Raw genomic sequence first — 18,259 nt, 5'->3', positions numbered from 1 at the left:
ATCCATCCACCTTGCACCTTAAAGGGGCGGCTGTGGCTCAGGAGGTAGAGGTAGAGCAGTCACCCACCAATCAGAAGGTCGGGGGTTTGATTCCCGGCTCCTCCAGTCCACATGCCAAAGTATCCTTGGGCAAGATACTGAACCCCAAATTGCCTCCGATGTGTCATCGGTGTGAAAGCACTCTTCTATAGAACAAGTGCTGTATGAATGGGGTGAATGTGATCTGTAGTGTGAAGCGCTGTATAAGTATAGTCCATTTACCATTTATCATGAAATCAGGTCCAACAGAGTTGCAGTGTGTGCACCTCTGAACTATTATGATGCAGCTCCTGCACAACACTTAAGTGCTTTGAAATAAAGAAAAAACAGGAACAGCATACATATACGTACATATAGAAGAAGAAAGAACAAGACAACTTTTTAGATTTAGATGAGAAGATTGATACTACTATTATACACTACCGCTCAAAAGTTTGGGATCACTTGCAAATGTCTTTGTTTTCCAAAGAAAAACACATTTTCGTGCAATTCACAAACAATTTTATCCATTTCACACAATTAAAATTAATCAGACGATTCTGATTAGGCCTATTATCCGCTGTCAGTCCTCTGCATCAATCTCCAGGTACAGCTGCTAATCCAAATTAATTATTTTATAAGGCTAATTAATTATTAGAAAACCCTTTTGTGTTGCAATTGTGTTGCACAGCTAAAACCGTTGTACTAATAAGGGAGCCAAAAAGGGAGCATGACATTCTTTAGGTTAGTTTAGTATCTGAAGCATCAGCAGTTGACCATATGGTATGGAGGAAGACTCCATCAAACCAATCCATCTTGTGGGAACTGCTTCAGGAAGCATGAGGTGAAATCTAATCAGATTACCTTGAAAAATTGACAGCTAGAATGCCTAAGGTCTGCCAGGTTGTAATTGATGCAAAAGTTGTTTGAAGAACACATTAATCATTTCCATTAAAATCATTATTTCTAACTCTGATAATGTCAGCAAGTCCTGTTCATTTGCTATTTCCTATTTAGACTAATTTCATGTGTCTTTCCATGGAAAACAAGAAAATTTCCAAGTGATCCCAAACCTTTGAGCAGTGGTGTATCTGTACAGCAAATATGAACATAGAGTCAGTAACCAGTAGCATAAAGACTGGAAACAAGGGAAAACAACAAGCCTGGCTCTGTCAACCAGCACCACTACAGCACACTAATTAAAACATCATATTTCATATGTTTAATACATATACAAACCAAAGTTTAAAAATAACATGTTATGTGTGGATATGGGTGTGAGTATTTCTTGGCCAGTGTAGTGACTTCCTGGAGTCTCCGCTGGTTGCTAGGCAATCTCAAGGTGATGACAACTGAACAAAGATGTTAATTAGTGAGCTTTAGCAGGTTGGCTGATTTTTATTTATTTATTTATTTTTCTTTAAATAGAGTGGGGCTAACTGTTTCCCTGTTTAGTTTATCCTAAACTAAAGTAGCTTATTTTAGAATTTATGCTAAGCTGCGATAGTTTAGCTATTTTAAGCTAGGCTAAGCTATCTTAAATGTTAGTTTATTTTATGTTTTACTCTTTATGTTTGTGCCCTGAACAATGCCATGTAACTTTTATTATTTATTTGATATCCAGGATTCCATGTACTTTATGTGTGAGGTGTCAATATTTGAATATCTCAAAGTGTAATAAGTGTACATAAACTGAACTAAACCAAAATAATCCATCACTCTCTCCCTTCTGTACATTCCAACATAATAATGGAATTAAAGGGAGTTTTATATCATAAAAGAAATTTTAAAAAATATTTTACAGCTGCACTGAAAATGAATAAGTCATTAATGAAAGTTTGACACCCCCCACACACTTCTCCCTCTTTAACTCTGAACCACATGTAGTCTTCAATCTGCAGCTCGGGTCTTTGTACACATGTGGTTTGATTTATGTGTGGAAAGATTAAATAGGAAACTTGGACAAGCGAAAAAGAGCTGTGTCCTTTCATATTATGAAATTTAACTGCATCCCTGGGAAGTCTTTATCAAAGCTACAATACACTTTAGGACTGAATACCTTCAGAGTCCTATCACTCTCCTTTAATCTGGATCATGACTTGGTTTATGTGGTGCTCAGAAGGCCTTGGCAGTACTAGCTGGACAGATTTTTCCTTTAAGCCCATGATGCAATCCTCCATAAATGTTACAATGCTTAAGTCATAAAGTTAAAATATTATGTATAAATGCCAAAATGGTTATATGTTGCAGTACAGGTACAGCTCTCCAGGGTGCTCTATATACGTATAGAAGCCCAAAATGAAGATTCAGCACAGAGAAATATAACAGTATATTGCTTGGTAACATAATTTTCCATATGTGAGTTGAAAATCCATAGTGCACCAAATTTGATCAGTTATTTCAAAAATGAAGTTAGCATGGTGAAGAGAGAAGCCAGAAAAACTTGTAACAGCAACAGCAACATGTGGTAATTAGAGTAAGCAATGTAATGCTGATGTTGATGTAAACTTTGTATGTCCACTCATGAAACTGATGAAAATGCATTATTAACACAAACCAGCAGGTCTTGAAATGGTTGTATTATGGATTAGAGTTTTTTTTTCAAACCTTCAAGAAGCAAGTCTTCAGCAGTGTGTGACAGGTAACCAACACAGCAGTCAATAGTGGCATGTGGCACTTGGCGTGCCAAGAATGTGGTACTTGCTGCTTAAAAACACTGGCCTGTGGAGATGTCAAACATGATTGGAGATTGTTTAGATCAGCTGACTGTCAGCTTGAGTGTCCTGCCAGAGCTGACACCCTTTAGTGTGAAATATAATAAAACACTGCTAAACTCTGCATGTGAGCAACATCCATATCAAGTAACACCCATGGTGCCAAGTCAAATGGCAGTTACTGTATACCTGATCAGAAACTCTTGGTCAGTATTTTATGAGAAGCTGGAACACAATGTAAGCTGAAAAAGATCAGAATAATGATGGGTTGTTTTGTTTTTTTTTTAAATAATCCGTGCGATAGATGAAGCCACAATTGTGTCAGTTATTGCAGCAGTGTTAATTCAATCAACAAAATCTTTGACTAAAAATATGTGCATAGCTTTTAGCTGGTAGCTGGAACTAGGGCTGAACAACTTCTCGAAACTGAACCGCAACTGTGATTTAAACTAATGCGAAAAAACTGCAATTATTTTTACAACAGGGAGTCAGCTGCCGGTCTATGTACATAACGGCCAAACAATTTTTGGAGTGGAAAGACTGAAAACAGATGACAGGCCTTTTCCTGTTTTTTTTTTTTTTATTTTTTTTTTTATTTTGGAATAAGAAACCGGAAACAAAAAATGAGCCGATTTTCAATTTTTGTTTTGGAACAATGATATCAGAAAACAAAGAACGTCTAGTAATTTAAAATTTTTGTTTAATTTTAATTTTTTTTTGTTTTATTTTAACATAGATTAACACAGGTTTCCGGTTCCCGGATCGACTCCCGGCCTGGCTGGACCCTCACTGTGCGTCATTCCCCCGCTCTCTCTCCCTGTTTCCTCCACTGTCCTATCCAATAAAGGCGAAAAAGCCCAAAAAAATAGCTTTTTAAAAAAAACGTCTTAAATCCCCGTAAGCTAGCACAGTCCTTAACTAAGGCTAAAAAAGATAGCCTTAGCTAGCTATTTTCACACTTTTGGGATGTGGGCTCTTTGCAGGGTGTTTCTTGTTCATCTATTTTCACCTTAGATGGGCGAAGATAGCTAGTTAAATTATTACAAATGACAAGTTCTTTGTTTTCTGATTTCCAAAACGAAAACCGAAAAACGGTTTGTTTTGTTTCCGGTTTCTTATTCAAAAAAAAAAAAAAACAGGAAAAGGCCTGCCATCTGTTTTCTGTTCCAAAACAAAAATCAATTGGCCCTTATGTACACGGACCTCATGCCTCACAGTTCACAGGCAGAGCACTGCAGGAGCAACAGAGTGACAGGCTGTAAACCAAATCTTGACTTGAAATGACCAAACAACAAATCTTAACTGTGGCGTTAGATACTTATGAAAACAGGGGGCAGAGCAACAGCGCAACGCAGGCAGTGTGAGTCACACCAATACTCCACTCTGGTGTCACACTCTACCTGCATGCCTGTCACGAGAACAGACACAGCTAAAGCTGAAAGTACCGGTGATATGATGAGTTAAAAGCAGCTGACAGTGTCAACAGGCCGGCAAGAGAGATAGCTGAGCTGTGACCAAGACGCCAACGTTGTCTGCACTGTTTCTGCTATACGTATTTTATTATTTTAAAATTATTGCCTTCTGATATTAGAAAGTTGCAAAATACCCAGTTGAGCCAAGAAGGAGAGAGGAAAAGAAGAGAAAATGGTATAATGAACTAGCCAACATTAAGTTAGGTTTTGTATTTTGTATTTACTATCGGGACAAATCTCATAGAGTTTTAATCAGCTGTGTCTGTCTCTACTGGCTCTCTGTGTGCCTGTCAGTCTCCTGTCATTTCCCCTCAGTGTATCAGCATTTGAAAAATCAGCACAGGCAGCAGTATGACCGATGTAAAGTTACTGCAAAGAAGGTAAGCAAGCATAGTGCTATTGTTTGTTTGGTGAGAATTGTTCTATGGTTCATTATGTGAATGTTCTATACCATTTTTTTTTTTTTTTTTTTTTTTTTTTGGAGTAAGTACATTTTCGATTCATATATTTTCATTCTCATCCTTGGATTAGTACACAGAGCAGTTAATATTTCAATGATCTCTTAAATGGTAATGCTCCATCACATGTTTTGCATGTATATAGTGAATCCTGGACTGAAGCTTGACTTTCAAAATAATATTGCAAATCAAATCGCAATATCTGTCAGAAAAATTGCAATTAGATTTTTTTCCAGAATCGTTCAGCCCTAGCTAGAACCCTCTTGTATACTAAACAAGAAGGAGCAACTAAACAGCTGGAACAATCTTACTTAATACTTGCAGTCCACCACCTAAATGTTTACCTGTAGGATTGAGTGCAGGATGCATCTAAATCTTCTTTTACATGTTCACTAAAAGAATTGAGTATCACTATGTTGGTTTTATCAAATGTTTTAGCAGAAACCAAGACAATGAACAGTGTAAGAACAAAGCAGTAGTAGATAGCAGGCAGCTATACTCAAACAGCAAGAGTTAAGAAGGGACAGCTGAATTTGCTGCATACATTACCACAAAGCAGAGTGACATGAACACTGTGTGTCACAACTATAGTCTGCTATTAACAGGTGAGAAGTGATTTTCCTCTAACCTTAGGTGAGATCAACACCTGTAACTGTAACTACACTTGAAAGATGGAAACAGATAGGAAAACATTAAAACTGAAAATGTTATATTTATGTGGAATAAAACTAAAACTAAAAATTACAAATGCATGACTGGTGGTTCATTCAGTGATAACAAATACAATGACCTGAAATGAAGTCAATCAATCAGTGATTAAGAAAGAAAAATATTTATTGGTTAAAATAGCTTTTCACAGATACAATTAATGGGTTTTTTTGTTTTGCTATCATGCACTTACACTGTACAACAGTGGATCCCCATGGATTAGCATTGTCTGTGTAACTGCAACAAATGACTATTGCTCCTGTTCTGTCAATGGAAGACATCTCTCACAGAACCAGTCAATGAAACCAGTGGCCAGATGTCTGATATTATGCACTGTAGTGATTTCTGTTATATCTTATAAAATAAATTAGTAACATGTGTATCACATGCATCATATTACATCTCTATCACCAAGATCTCAGTGCAAATGCCATTGTAGCTGAAAGATCCATGACATATGTAAGTACCGACAAAATGATGCACATTGACAATTTAAAATGACAATAAAGAGAAAAGAAGCCCAAATTGAGATTTATCCTACTGTTGGGTAGTTGTGGAGCTACATTGGCATACATTTTAATATAATTGACTAAATATTAGTCCAAATCTATAAGCAGTCTTCTAAAAACTCACATTTTTGTGACACAGTTAGCTTGATTTACAGTACTAAATATCTATATCCAAGCAGCAATGGTTAATTCTGAGTCTGAAATCAAAACATTACCTACAGAATGAAGAAATCATTCACTCAAATACACAGATAATCATTCAACTGTCTTTCTCTACTGCCCACAAAAGATGAATAAAAAAAAGAGAACACACAGGTAAAATGAATGACAGTAATAAAGCCTTTCTTTAAGGAACCCACACACAAGTAGAACAGAGTTTGCTGTGCTACAGCAGCCTGAACCATCAGCCCTGCCACTCTCACACACACCCCAAAAAAAGACAAATAAAACCACAAAATGAAAACATAGGACCACATAAATTCAAAGTTTATCAGGAAACAACAGTCCACTCTGACTGGCAGTTACTAAAGAAAAAAAAATACAAATTGTTTTTTACTGTCAATAAATATACAGTTGGTGGGGAGTTGATGTAAGATGTTTTCTGTGAGTAAGAGATACTGGATAGTAGTCAATTTTTCTCTTAGTGGTAGGTGTCCTACTGATGCCAAGCAATAAATATTCACTATAACTGTTCGTCACCTGTAAGGAATGAGCCAAGTGGTAAACACTTTACTCAACACAATAATTCCTGTCTTTGCTGTGACTGAGAGACTAAAATCTGATTTTAATTGAGAACTAGGTTAAGATAGTTACTATGATGTAAGTTAAAGCAAAAAGAAAATGTATTAATGATGATGATTTAAACATAAATGCAGCTTTATTACATAAGCAAAATGTAAGAGCCTCTCACTGCAAGTGTGGCTGAGTCCATCACACAGTGTTAGTACAAATGAAATGTTGACTGAATGACGTTGCAGTCGATCACACAGGTTTATATTAAAGTTAGGACTGTCCTTACCTGAACAAACAACAGCATTGGTCATTTGTTCAAACAACTACCTGATCTATGTTTACATGTTCCCCACAAGAGACCGGTTGTGATCATACTTGTAATGACTCTCTCTGGAACTAAAGTGGAAGTAGTGTGTCATCATTCTGCTGTAATACCCCTTGGGGACAATGAGTGAATTCAGCACTGTACATTTTACATCCTATCTCTTACCAAAACTCAGTATTGTTCCTTCCCTAATCTTAACAGAATAGTTTTGGGTGGGAGGTGGTGGAGTTCTAATTATTGCCTGAGATAAAAGCGCACATTTGAAATTATGTGGTATAGATCATTTGGCTGAAACACGGATTTGGGACCAGTGGGTATGGGGATGTGTCTTGCTCTGATGGACACTATTTTTGTCAATTAGTTTATTTGACAGGAAACAATGATCAACAGAGAAAGGAAATGTAAATGAACCAGAATTAGCCTAAAGGCTGATTTCTCTCTAATATCCCTGGCAAGATGTTAAAAAAAAAAACACAACTAAGAAGACACCCTATTGCGATGCTGTCACCATACCTTCAGATCTCAGCTATGGCAGTGGTGAATAAATTACTCTAATCAATTGGAGGATTGGCAGAAAGTATGAAAACAAGAAGAAATGAGACTTTCACAAATTAAAACCAAATCAGTCTTTGAACAGTGTGGTCCTCTGCTCTTGAACTGATCAGTGACTGGTTCTAAGGACCACCTCTGTTAGACTCTTGTACCATTGCTGTGGCTGTTCTGTTCCTGTACAGCTGGGTTAGCTCCACTAAAACATTATAGTAAAAGTCACTGGAAAAAAGTATTTGCAACTTGTACCTCTGACAGTGTTACATAATAAGTTTTAATGTCTCTTTGATTGACTAAGAGTCTCTATAATGATGACAGTGATCAAGATTAGTCCCACCTCTTATATGAACCTATGTGATGGAGTGTTTCCTGATTCTCTGGCTGCAGCCACACATCCCGTCAGCCATGCAGAGGTGGGAGGTGGAAGAACTGGGTTTTACACGTCCAGGTCATCTGGCCTGGCTCGGCTGCTCATCCGGCTGCTGGCACGGCTACAGGGCCGGGCATCCATCAACGCCAACGGCTGCAGCTCATGTCCTGCCGATGAGGACAGTTTCTTATGCTCGTGGGTGTCATCGGGGAAGTCGAAGGCTTGTGCATGGGAGTTTGAAATAGTGCTTCCTCCACCATTCTGGCCGAGCCGGTTCTGCTCCGTGGAGTAGTTGGCCCAGTTCTGCTCATTGGCCTGCTTATTGTAATTACGGCATGAGCCAGTTCCCCGCTCCCCTGTGGCTAGCTTGTAGCCTGGGGGGGACATGGGTGACAGTGGGGCAGTCGGGGAGGAACAGCCATTATAGTAGGCGTACTTGGTGGTGGACAGTTCTTTAGGAGTGGGACTCAAGGTGCCTCCACTGGGGTAGAGAGTGGGCTGCTGTTTGCCCTTCACACGATCTTTGATCCTCTTAAAAAACACATAGAAAAGCTCGATAATGTTGAGCAGCAGGGACACCAGTGAGACCACCAGCATAAAGATGATGAAAACGGTCTTCTCTGTAGGTCGGGACAGGAAACACTCCACCTTCTGTGGGCATGGAGACCTCTCACAGGTGTAGACTGCAGACAGACTGAAACCATACATGTACCACTGGATGACCAGGAAGCCCACCTCAAACATAGACTTGAAGAATATACTGACTATATAGGTTCTGAGCAGAGCACCCTTCATCTTCACTTTGCCATGCTCCTCAATACCATACTTTAGCTTTTTCATCTCAATTTTCTTCAGTGGGATGTCAACATCTCCTCCATCATTTTGTACAGCTTTAAGCTCCTCCTCCTTCCTGTTGAGTTTCTGTTCCTTTCTGTTCAGATAGAAAACATGAGCCAGGTAGAGGAGTGTCGGCGTTGACACAAAGATGATCTGGAGAACCCAGAGACGCACATGGGAGATGGGGAAGGATTTGTCATAGCAGACATTGTCACAACCAGGTTGCAGGGTGTTACATCTGAAGGCAGACTGCTCATCTCCCCAGGCTGATTCCACTGCAGTACCCAGGACCAGGATCCTGAAGATGAAGAGGACTGACAGCCAGACCTTCCCCCCAGCAGTAGAGTAGGCCTGGACCTTGTCCAGCAGACGACCCAGAGCGCTCCAGTCACCCATTCTCAGGGAGTGTTAGCTGGTGAAAGTAAAGGTAAAGGGCACTGTTAAACTGGCAATAATACACACAGTATCAACCATTAAAACATATCCTGGTTTAAACACCTTCAATATATTGTAACCTATGTAAGCTCCAAATAGTACTTTTAGTTTTATGGGAAGATTTGACATATTTAGCATTCTTGACAGTTGGTATTTTTGGCAGCATTACATGATTTAACACAATCGTTAGTAGAGGAGACAAAACTAGATATTCCAAGCTAATCCTATTTCTGAGAGCAGGGACAGAAAACACATTTTAGTCAGTTTATGCAACATTGTCCTTTAAATCAAGGCAAGGATGTGAAATGGAACTTTGAGTAGCCATCAAAAGTTCTTAAAAAGTTCTTTAGATTGAACTGTTTGAAGTAAGTTGAAGAAACCCTAAATCCCATCAAATTCATCACATCAGCAAGAAGATGAAATCATGGACAAATGGCAATTCTTTGTTAACCCCTACAGTAAAGAATGATGGGTAAATTAGGGTTGTGGAGGAAAAAATAACAAACGCTGTTGCTGTGAATATTTAAATCCCTTGTGCAACACAGACCATCTTAAAGACAGGCTTCTCTAAGCCTCAAGCACAGTCATCAACCTGGTCAGCACTCCTCAAAAAATAAAAACCCACATTTCTGTCACAAGAGAGGGTTCCACCTACAGGACTTTTCTGCTGCACTACATCTCAAGCCTTAAAACTATGTCAGATGAGAGTACCTGCTATTTATCGTCTGAACAGCTTTTAGGCCTATTTAGAAAATTCACTGTCAGAGTATACATGTTAAAAAACTTCTTTTAGTCTACTCCTATTCTTACTGTACAGACACAAATTTATCTGCTTAAATTACCAAAGTTTTAAACTCAGTTGCAAGCAGACATGAAACCAGATCATCAGCAGACCAAGCTGCTGAGCAGAAATGCAAAAAGGTTTCAGACAACACCAGAAAATCTACTGAATGCTGTTGTCTTCGCCAAGCTGTTCAAAATGAGGTTGCTGGAGAGAAGCCACGATGCTGCATGATTGTGTACCCAATCTGATAAGTGTGTGTGGCAGAACAGTCACTGCAGCTAAATCTGCTCAGTAAGGCCTGTGGTGAGCTTCTTTTCTCAGTGCTTATGGAGAAGCCCTGCAGATCTACAGAACATTTCCTGTGGGAAAATCAGCCCATTAACAAAAGTATGGCCTCAGCTGAGTTCCTTTTGACCAGTGTGACACAATTCAGTTTCAACAGACTGGCTGTCCGCAGTGTCCTGCTTTCATCTTACTACAATTAAAATGGATTCACAGTTAAAGTTAAAACACAGACCAGTGACCAGTTTACTCTACAGGACTGATGTCATCTGGGCTTGTCCCCTGAAAACTAGTGCCCTGCTTGGTCAAAATTAACTATGACCGTCTGCTGCAGAAGCAGTGTTAATACAAGAATCTCAAAGCTCCAGAACAACAGAAAATAATTGCTGAGATATTGTGGCCAGGTAGTCAATATTGTGACCTAACAAAACACACCATGCAACAACTTATGAATTCCATAAATCCGTTATATTCAGCACAAATATCAAAGACGAGGTCATTAATGGGTTCTAGGAGTCTTTAAATGGATGTGAGTGGGTCCTCAAAAAAATAAGCACAGATCAGCGTGATTTTAACCATAATCATAATAAACCACAGTTTAATTAAACCCAGTTTGATTCTCACCTTCGCAGCTCAACATTAAAACTTATCAGGAATCTGATGAAGGTTTATAGACTGGGTCTCTTTCCCCACTCTGAGATGAAAATAGCTATGAATAGCTGTTACAAGGTTAGAGCAGATTTTGTGAGGCAGAGAAGAAAAGCCTGATACACATGAAGACATTTACTTCACAGACCAGGGACTTGCTATGCCTTTCATAAGGACATTTATGTGGATAGGAACCTCCAGTCTAACCCACATGGTGCCAGACTAACTGCATGTGCTCTCACTTCTCTTAAACTATATATATTGTTTCCCATGACCTTCAAAATATACAGGACATACTGTCACACCAACACTTTGTGCATCTTCAGCCTTCAGAGAGTAAAACATCAAGCATAAAAAAGGTTATAAGAACTTCAGCAAATTAATTAAGTTTTTGTTGTTGTTAATAAAGAATATCCCGCCACTTTCTACTTGAGTGAGTTTGCTTGGTGGAAATGAACAAGACACAGAAGAACAATAGACTCCAACACAATGACCCACTCAGCAGACCTCTCAAATCTTACTGAAAACTCTGTAATGTGGTTTTCAATGAGAAGTCACCGGACATCAATGAAAACTCTCCACATTACTGAGCATTCCAGTTTGGAAGTTTCCTGGTGTCACGGGGCAACTGAGCAAAGTTTTTAAGCAGAGTGGTCACTGGGCTCTGGGAGAAGCAGAACGCCTTAAATATATAACAGAACTTTCCTTTCGTTGAAAGTCCAGAGGACGATCAGTGGCTCACGTTATAACATAAATCACAACAGCACAGGGGGAAAAACTGTGCCTAACCTGTTTCAGGATTTAATTTTTCATTTTATGAATGAAGCAGAAATTACACCAATACATTTCTCTATCGTTTCTCTATCGCTGACCATATATTCCTTCCTCTATATGTGAGCCTCGAGTTGTCTTTCTAAACACTGAAGGACAATTAACTTTTTTAAAAAGTGTATAAACCAGACACACGGAGCGCTTTTTCCAAAAAGTGTAGGGAGATCTCTTTAACTTTATAAGTTGCACTGTATGGAGTCTGAGGCGCACCGGAGCATTTCCACCCGGGAGAACGGGGGGAAAGAAAAGTTTCTTCTTTACCAATCCAAGAGAAAGCGGCTTTTACTTACCTGGAAAGTTGCAGAGAGAAGGAAGAGGGCCCAGAGGGACTTTCTCCGCCACTTGAACAAATCACTCTCTGGCGATGTTGGAATCCAAGTTTGGGACCAGGAGGGAGACTGAGTCAAACTTGTTAAACTTCCCTTATAAGAAGTATGAGTCACCTGATCTCTACGTCAAAACCGAAGCCCGTGCTGGGAGGACAGAGGGGACAGATTCGTCCTGAGACAACTAAGGTGTGGGGTTTGATCTGTGATGAGAAATTTAACAATCCAAAGGTGCGAACTAAAAATTGGAAAAAGAGGACAGGCGTAGGCTGTATCTATTTAACACCAAAAATATTAATTTAAAGTTTATTATGACCAGTGGAGGAATGTAATATGTTTATTCAAGTACTAGATTTAAGTAAAGGTTTGAGGTACTTTATTTTTCTGCTACTTTACACCTCTAGTCCACCACAGTTACTCATTACTGTGCAGATTACATTTTAGATGCAACACTTGTGATCCCCTTATAAAATATGATCCGTTGTGACAGATTACCCAACAGTTGTTGAAATCAGCTCCACCTCAACGAGCTAAAACATAAATATTCATCCAAAAAGTCCAGTCCAAAAATCTGGATACTTTGTCCACCAGTGACTGTAGTAATATTTTTTATTACATTGATTTTTGATATAGTCTTTCAACCAGTCTTTATTTTTTTGAGTCTTTTTCTTGACATAAAACAAAACAACATTTCCACTTCAGCAGATGTCAAGACTTTTCTAGTATAAAGAGTCTTCCTGTTGATCTTAGTACAGGGACCAGCCTTGTTCTTTCTTGTTGCAAGATAAAGTTAGCTGAATTAAATAGAACTCCACCAAACAAGCACATTTATCTCTAGTTCAAAAAGGGGGGTTGCATACAAGAGAACTTTTTTTCTTGTAGTGTTGAAGTATTATATGTACAACAATACACAGTTTATATTGACAATGTACCCACAGTGTGGTTATAATGTGCTTATAATGTTTCATGCCGTAATATCATATCATGCTTATGATGTCCTATAGCTCTTATGATGCTATTTAGTTTTTAATGTAGTTTATATTCCTCTTGTGCTCTTTCAGTGTGGCTTCTGATAAAATGCCTGCTGTGGTTGTGAAGTCCTAAAAGGCTTTATCATCACCATAATGTTTTTTAAAAGTAAAAAGTTGGTGTGAATTTAAATAGGTTCACCAAGCACCACTCTACAAATCAAACTAGAAAAATTCTCGTGTATTTTGTAACTTTCCATTAAACCACTTAGGTCTCCCATACTGCACTTCACCAGTGTACAGCACCATCTAGTGATGGAAATAATGCAGTGCACCACTGTGTACATGTAGTATTAGATGATTATCAAAATGAAAGATTATCAAACAGACGAACAGACAGAGTGTGTTTTAGGGTTTGACAGGGTCACTGGTTTAACAAGGGGAGTAAGAACACAAGCTACTGGTCTCTCTCTCTCTCTCTCTCTCTCTCTCTCTCTCTCTCTCACACACACACACACACACACACACACACACACACACACTGTCTTGTCTCCATGACATCAGGAGACATTACACTTACCTACATTAATTTCCTGGAGGATTACATAAATCTTAATCTCAACTACTATTTGCCTAACCCTAACCCTAACCCTTACCCTAACCTTAACCGAAACCTAACCTCACCCTAATCTTAAAATCTGTCTTCACTTTAAAATAGACAAGTCCCCATAATGCAACTGTGTAAACAGATTTAGGTCCGTTGGCTTAGCTATTACTTACATGAGTAATAGCTAAGCCAATGTCATTGGAACATTTAAGTTTACGTATATTTCTTTATTCTCTTATTTAGCACACAATAGTCAGATATTAATTTAAGTTTACAAGGCACATTTACTGGGTGGAGAGAATGTTTGGGATTTCGTGTAATTCATGCTGTAACCTGGAAATTGTGAATGTGATCACCTGGATCACATACACATGTTTAAATCTAAATCCTACCCCCTGGTGTTTTTACTGACACATTGGAGTGAGTGACCCTACTCACACAGAGGGAAAGGTTTTTGCAATGAAGAGTAAGCTGCTTTCAACAGTATCATAATAAAAATCTGTATGACAGAAAAAAAAATCCCACACTATGCTCTTCATATGGGGATATCTAAGTAAATTGGATAATTAAGTAAAAATTTGATTGTCTATGACCTTCTATGAGTTGTTCAACACAGGTTTTGTATAAGTGCAAGTGCTTCAGGTGCTCATTTGTTATTTATATCATATATACTATAGATGTGTTTCTGTTTGACTCTTAACAAGTCACTATTCTACCTAAATACAGACTGAAGGGGTACACACAGATCATGTTTGTGTCCTAGGTATTGTAATTTATACCTTTTGGATGTGACGCCCTAATGTTCATATTTTGCTTTATTTAGTAATTTTATTCATTTTTAAAATACATTTCTTGTGCACCAGTAACATGTGGCATATATTTGTATTGTATACATAAACAAATATGACAAATATAGTACACATAATATAAAAAAATTGATTGGTCATTCTTCACTGAAAGAAATCAGTACACAACAGGAAAGCCTCACTCAGTATGTCTGACACAGTGGAGCTGGTGTTATTGACCACTCAGAATCCAGTAAAATGAAGATTTTTTTTTTTTTTTTTCATTCAATGGAACATTTGAAGACAAAACACAGCAAAGGATATTTGGAAACTATTAACATCATTATTCTAGGACATAACAAATTCTGCAATTCAATCAAGAACCTTTCACACAACATAAGGCTATTGACCATATGTTGAAGAGTAATTTAAGCAAAAGAATGGGCAAGCATCTAAATCTGAAATTTTATTCACTAATCAAGTGTCCTTCTCTTTACTGATGGAGTCAAAGTGTTTCTCATCATTGCAGAGGTCTGTGAGACCCTGAGCAGGAAGTGGTGACAATGGAAAGCCCCTATAATGGGTGCTCGTGTCCCCCCAAGCTGGGTTAGATGGGTACGGCGGTGAACTGAGCGATTGCTGTGGCGCTAGAAGCTGTTTTCTGTTATGCTTCCTCCTGTTACAGAGCAGGTAGATTATCTCAATGATGTTGAGGAGCACTGAAATACCGGAGACTACAAGCATGAAGATGATGAAGATTGTCTTCTCTGTAGGACGAGAAATGTAACACTGGGCACCAGTAAAAACAGCACAAGGTGGCGACATAGTACAGTGGAAGTAGGAGACCATGAACACAGAGCCAAAGATGTAGAACTGGCCCACACTGAATGCCACCTCCAGGAGGATCTTGAATATCAGCTGGGTCATATAAGTGCAAAAGAGGATGCCTTTTATCTTCACCTTCCCTCTGTCATCTGTATACTTGGGTTTCTTCAGTGCACTTCCATCAGGGCTGTCCCGCAGTCTCTCCATCATCTTCTTCTCTTTGTGGATGATGTGGACAGCATGGCCCAAGTAGACCAGGGTGGGTGTTGACACAAATGTTATCTGCAGGACCCAGTAATGAATGTAGGATATTGGGAACATCCAGTTGTAGCAAGCATGTACACATCCTGGTTCCTGGGTGTCACAGTAGAACTCTGACACTTCATCTCCCCAGACATTGTCCACAGCAGCACCCAGGACAAAGATCCGGAACAGAAAAAGGACACTCATCCATATCTTCCCCACCACAGTGGAGTGAGACTGCACCTTGTCTAGCAGTGCAGACAGGTAAGACCAGTCACCCATTGCTGGAAACTAATGTCTAAAGTGAAGGATAAACACGTAGATGTCAGAATTAGAATTGTGGGTTGAACAATAAACTAGCATAAAAATCATTCATCATTCACTGTATGTGTGTCAAAACATTATTTTACCAAAAGGGTACATCATGAATTGTTAACTATCAAGCCACTTACTAAAGCTTACAATGAAAGTGGTAACACATCTTTAGATAACAAAGAAGAAAGCAGCAGCTCCATCTGTTGAACACCTTACTGTAAATTCTACATATTGCTTTTGATTGTTCATCAATACCGATAATATATGGCAGTAAATTTACAACCACCTATATAATATAAGAATAAAATTAAGATCATATTAAGTACAATGGAATTAGATGAATAAATGTTATTCTTAACTTTATGAGTGGGAGAAATAGCGCACACTCTTCTAATAGTAGCAAGTTACTCAACATTTGAACTAGATTTTGGCTTAAAAATACACTAACATACATCCTGTAACACAATAACATGTTAATGAAATCTACATAAAATGTACTTGCCTGTCAGGCTTCAGATATTAGAAATTCTTTGCTGTGAGCCCATCACAGAAGAGCCAGAGAGCAGAAAACAAAAGACGTGATACACTGACTAGAATGAGACTTAAATATGGTTGCAGCCTTTGGGTTTGGTCTGAATGACTCAGGCCACGTAGACTTCGATCTGACACTCTCAGCTTCTCATTTCGCTCAGTCAAACTCGTGATGATTTTGATGAGTCTGATGAAATAATTTCGTCACCCTCAGTTCCTGTAAAGAGAGCTGCTATGACCCTTAACACCACATTTTTCTATCATTAACTCAGATCATAAAGGATATTTTGCCTTACCTCCCACTTTGAGAGACATAAGTCACAGACTTTACACCCAGGCTGTACGTCAATATTCATTTCATAGACACACCCTGTTTATGTGAAATTCTAATGTAGAAATGTGTCAGTTAGTTATGAGAAGATGGTATTCTGAGGTCAAAAAGAATACTTAAAAAAAAGTTTTCTGTTCATTGTTAAATTTTATTTATATAGCCCAGTATCATAAATCCCAAATTTGCCTCAAGGGGCTTAACAATCTGCACAGCAACAACCTTTGTCCTTAGAGCCTTGAACCGGAAAGGAAAATCTTCCCCCAAAAACTCCTCCATGATAGACAAGCAGGAAATAGATGCAGTACAGAACATAAGTGGATTTACAGTATGGACAATTTAGATGACAAAATTCTGGACTGTAAACATTAATGAAGAAAGTATCTGGGTGGGCGTCAAGCTACTTCCAGATAAGACCTGAGCCACATGATCTCCTGTCCACCATGAAGATCTGGAGAGAGGACAGACTACACACACTAGGAGAGGCAAACACACAGGAGAGAGAGGAGGAGGAGGCTGGGAGTCCCGGAGGACGAAGATCCAGATCCAATACATGTCAAACAAGGCACCAACAGAAGAAGGAGAGAGGTCTGTGAGTGGTCAATGGTGCACCACAAAGAGTCTGAGTGAAAATGGGGGAGAAAATAGGGACGGAGCAAGGTAGAGACAGAGATAGGACAGATGCAGTGGTTTTCAGAAAGTCTACAGTATTCCTGTTGGCAGGACAACACGGACTAAACTGTACTATAGGCTTAATTGATTCATTGATTCACTGAGACCTTGATAACAAGTAGGCCTGAAGTAATCAAAGGATAAACCACTAACTTAAAGTTAAGGTGTAAAGATGAGTTTTAACTTAGTAGTAGTCAGATAGTCTGATGTCAGCCAGGTTGTTTAACAGGAAGAGGACAGATAGTAAAAGGCTCTGCAGCCTGCTGACTTTTATTCATTTATTTTTTTCAACTCTGGGGACAGAGAGGAGCCCTGTATTCTGAAAACAAAAAGCACAGGATGGAAAGTAAGGATTAAGGAGATCAGATAGGTATGAGGGGGCCTGGCTATTATGATTTTGTCTGTCTTTACTCTGACATGGGTACAGAGTCAGTGAAAGGAAGCTAAATTCAAGATTCAAGATTCAAGACACTTTATTTATCCCGAGGGAAATTGCTGATATGGTACAATTTTCTGGAATTCTGGAAAATTCTATCTGCAGCATTCTGAACTGAGACTTTAAGTACAAGCATGCAGGGATAGAAAAGACTGAATTTCAGTTATGTTACATAGGTGAAAGAGAGGGTGGTCTTGGTGTTGTCTTTAATGTACTGAGAAAGAAAGAGGGGTCAGATAAACTAACATCTTGGTTATCCTACTTTGAGAAATCACACATTTGTTGAGGGTAAATGTTACATGATCAAAATGGTGTCTATGTTAGGCCAGTTTTATCTGAATTCAGGAGCAGGATATTAAGTGACATTCAACCTTTCTCAGCAGACAAGCAGGTCTCCAATTCAATGATATGAGAAGGATGAGCCATCTTTGGAGGTGTAGAACTGTAGAGTTGCTACTAGATTATGTTAATTGGAATACAACACTTCTAATTTTTGGTGATCTACATACATAATGTAGAGATAGGATTTTTATGACCTTAAAATTTTTGTT

The 18,259-nt window shown here is 38.7% G+C and overlaps 2 protein-coding genes across 2 annotated transcripts; both read right to left on the bottom strand.

Moving 5' to 3' along the window:
- Positions 1-5,478: 5,478 nt before the first annotated feature.
- On the bottom strand, positions 5,479-12,113 carry gja1b (gap junction protein alpha 1b). The gene is made up of 2 exons (XM_018699747.2): positions 11,963-12,113; positions 5,479-9,104 (listed from the first exon to the last, which is right to left on the bottom strand). The coding sequence occupies exon 2, from the start codon at positions 9,086-9,088 to the stop codon at positions 7,922-7,924; it is 1,167 nt and encodes a 388-aa protein (XP_018555263.1). The 5' UTR covers positions 9,089-9,104; positions 11,963-12,113; the 3' UTR covers positions 5,479-7,921.
- Positions 12,114-14,370: 2,257 nt separating this feature from the next.
- Positions 14,371-16,410, bottom strand: LOC108899350 (gap junction Cx32.2 protein). The gene is made up of 2 exons (XM_018699753.2): positions 16,244-16,410; positions 14,371-15,724 (listed from the first exon to the last, which is right to left on the bottom strand). Exon 2 carries the CDS (start codon positions 15,706-15,708, stop codon positions 14,836-14,838), a length of 873 nt encoding a protein of 290 aa, XP_018555269.1. The 5' UTR covers positions 15,709-15,724; positions 16,244-16,410; the 3' UTR covers positions 14,371-14,835.
- Between the last annotated feature and the right edge of the window lie 1,849 nt (positions 16,411-18,259).

The sequence above is a fragment of the Lates calcarifer genome, linkage group LG7_1 (assembly GCF_001640805.2).
Source record: "Lates calcarifer isolate ASB-BC8 linkage group LG7_1, TLL_Latcal_v3, whole genome shotgun sequence".
NCBI lineage: Eukaryota > Metazoa > Chordata > Actinopteri > Centropomidae > Lates > Lates calcarifer.
Note: the sequence above shows the minus strand (reverse complement) of the source record. Positions and strands in the feature narration are given on the sequence as shown.

What these genes read in the sequence shown, in the direction of transcription:
- gja1b (XM_018699747.2), bottom strand. Translation starts at nt 9,088, where the DNA reads ATGGGTGACTGGAGCGCTCTGGGTCGTCTGCTGGACAAGGTCCAGGCC.
- LOC108899350 (XM_018699753.2), bottom strand. Translation starts at nt 15,708, where the DNA reads ATGGGTGACTGGTCTTACCTGTCTGCACTGCTAGACAAGGTGCAGTCT.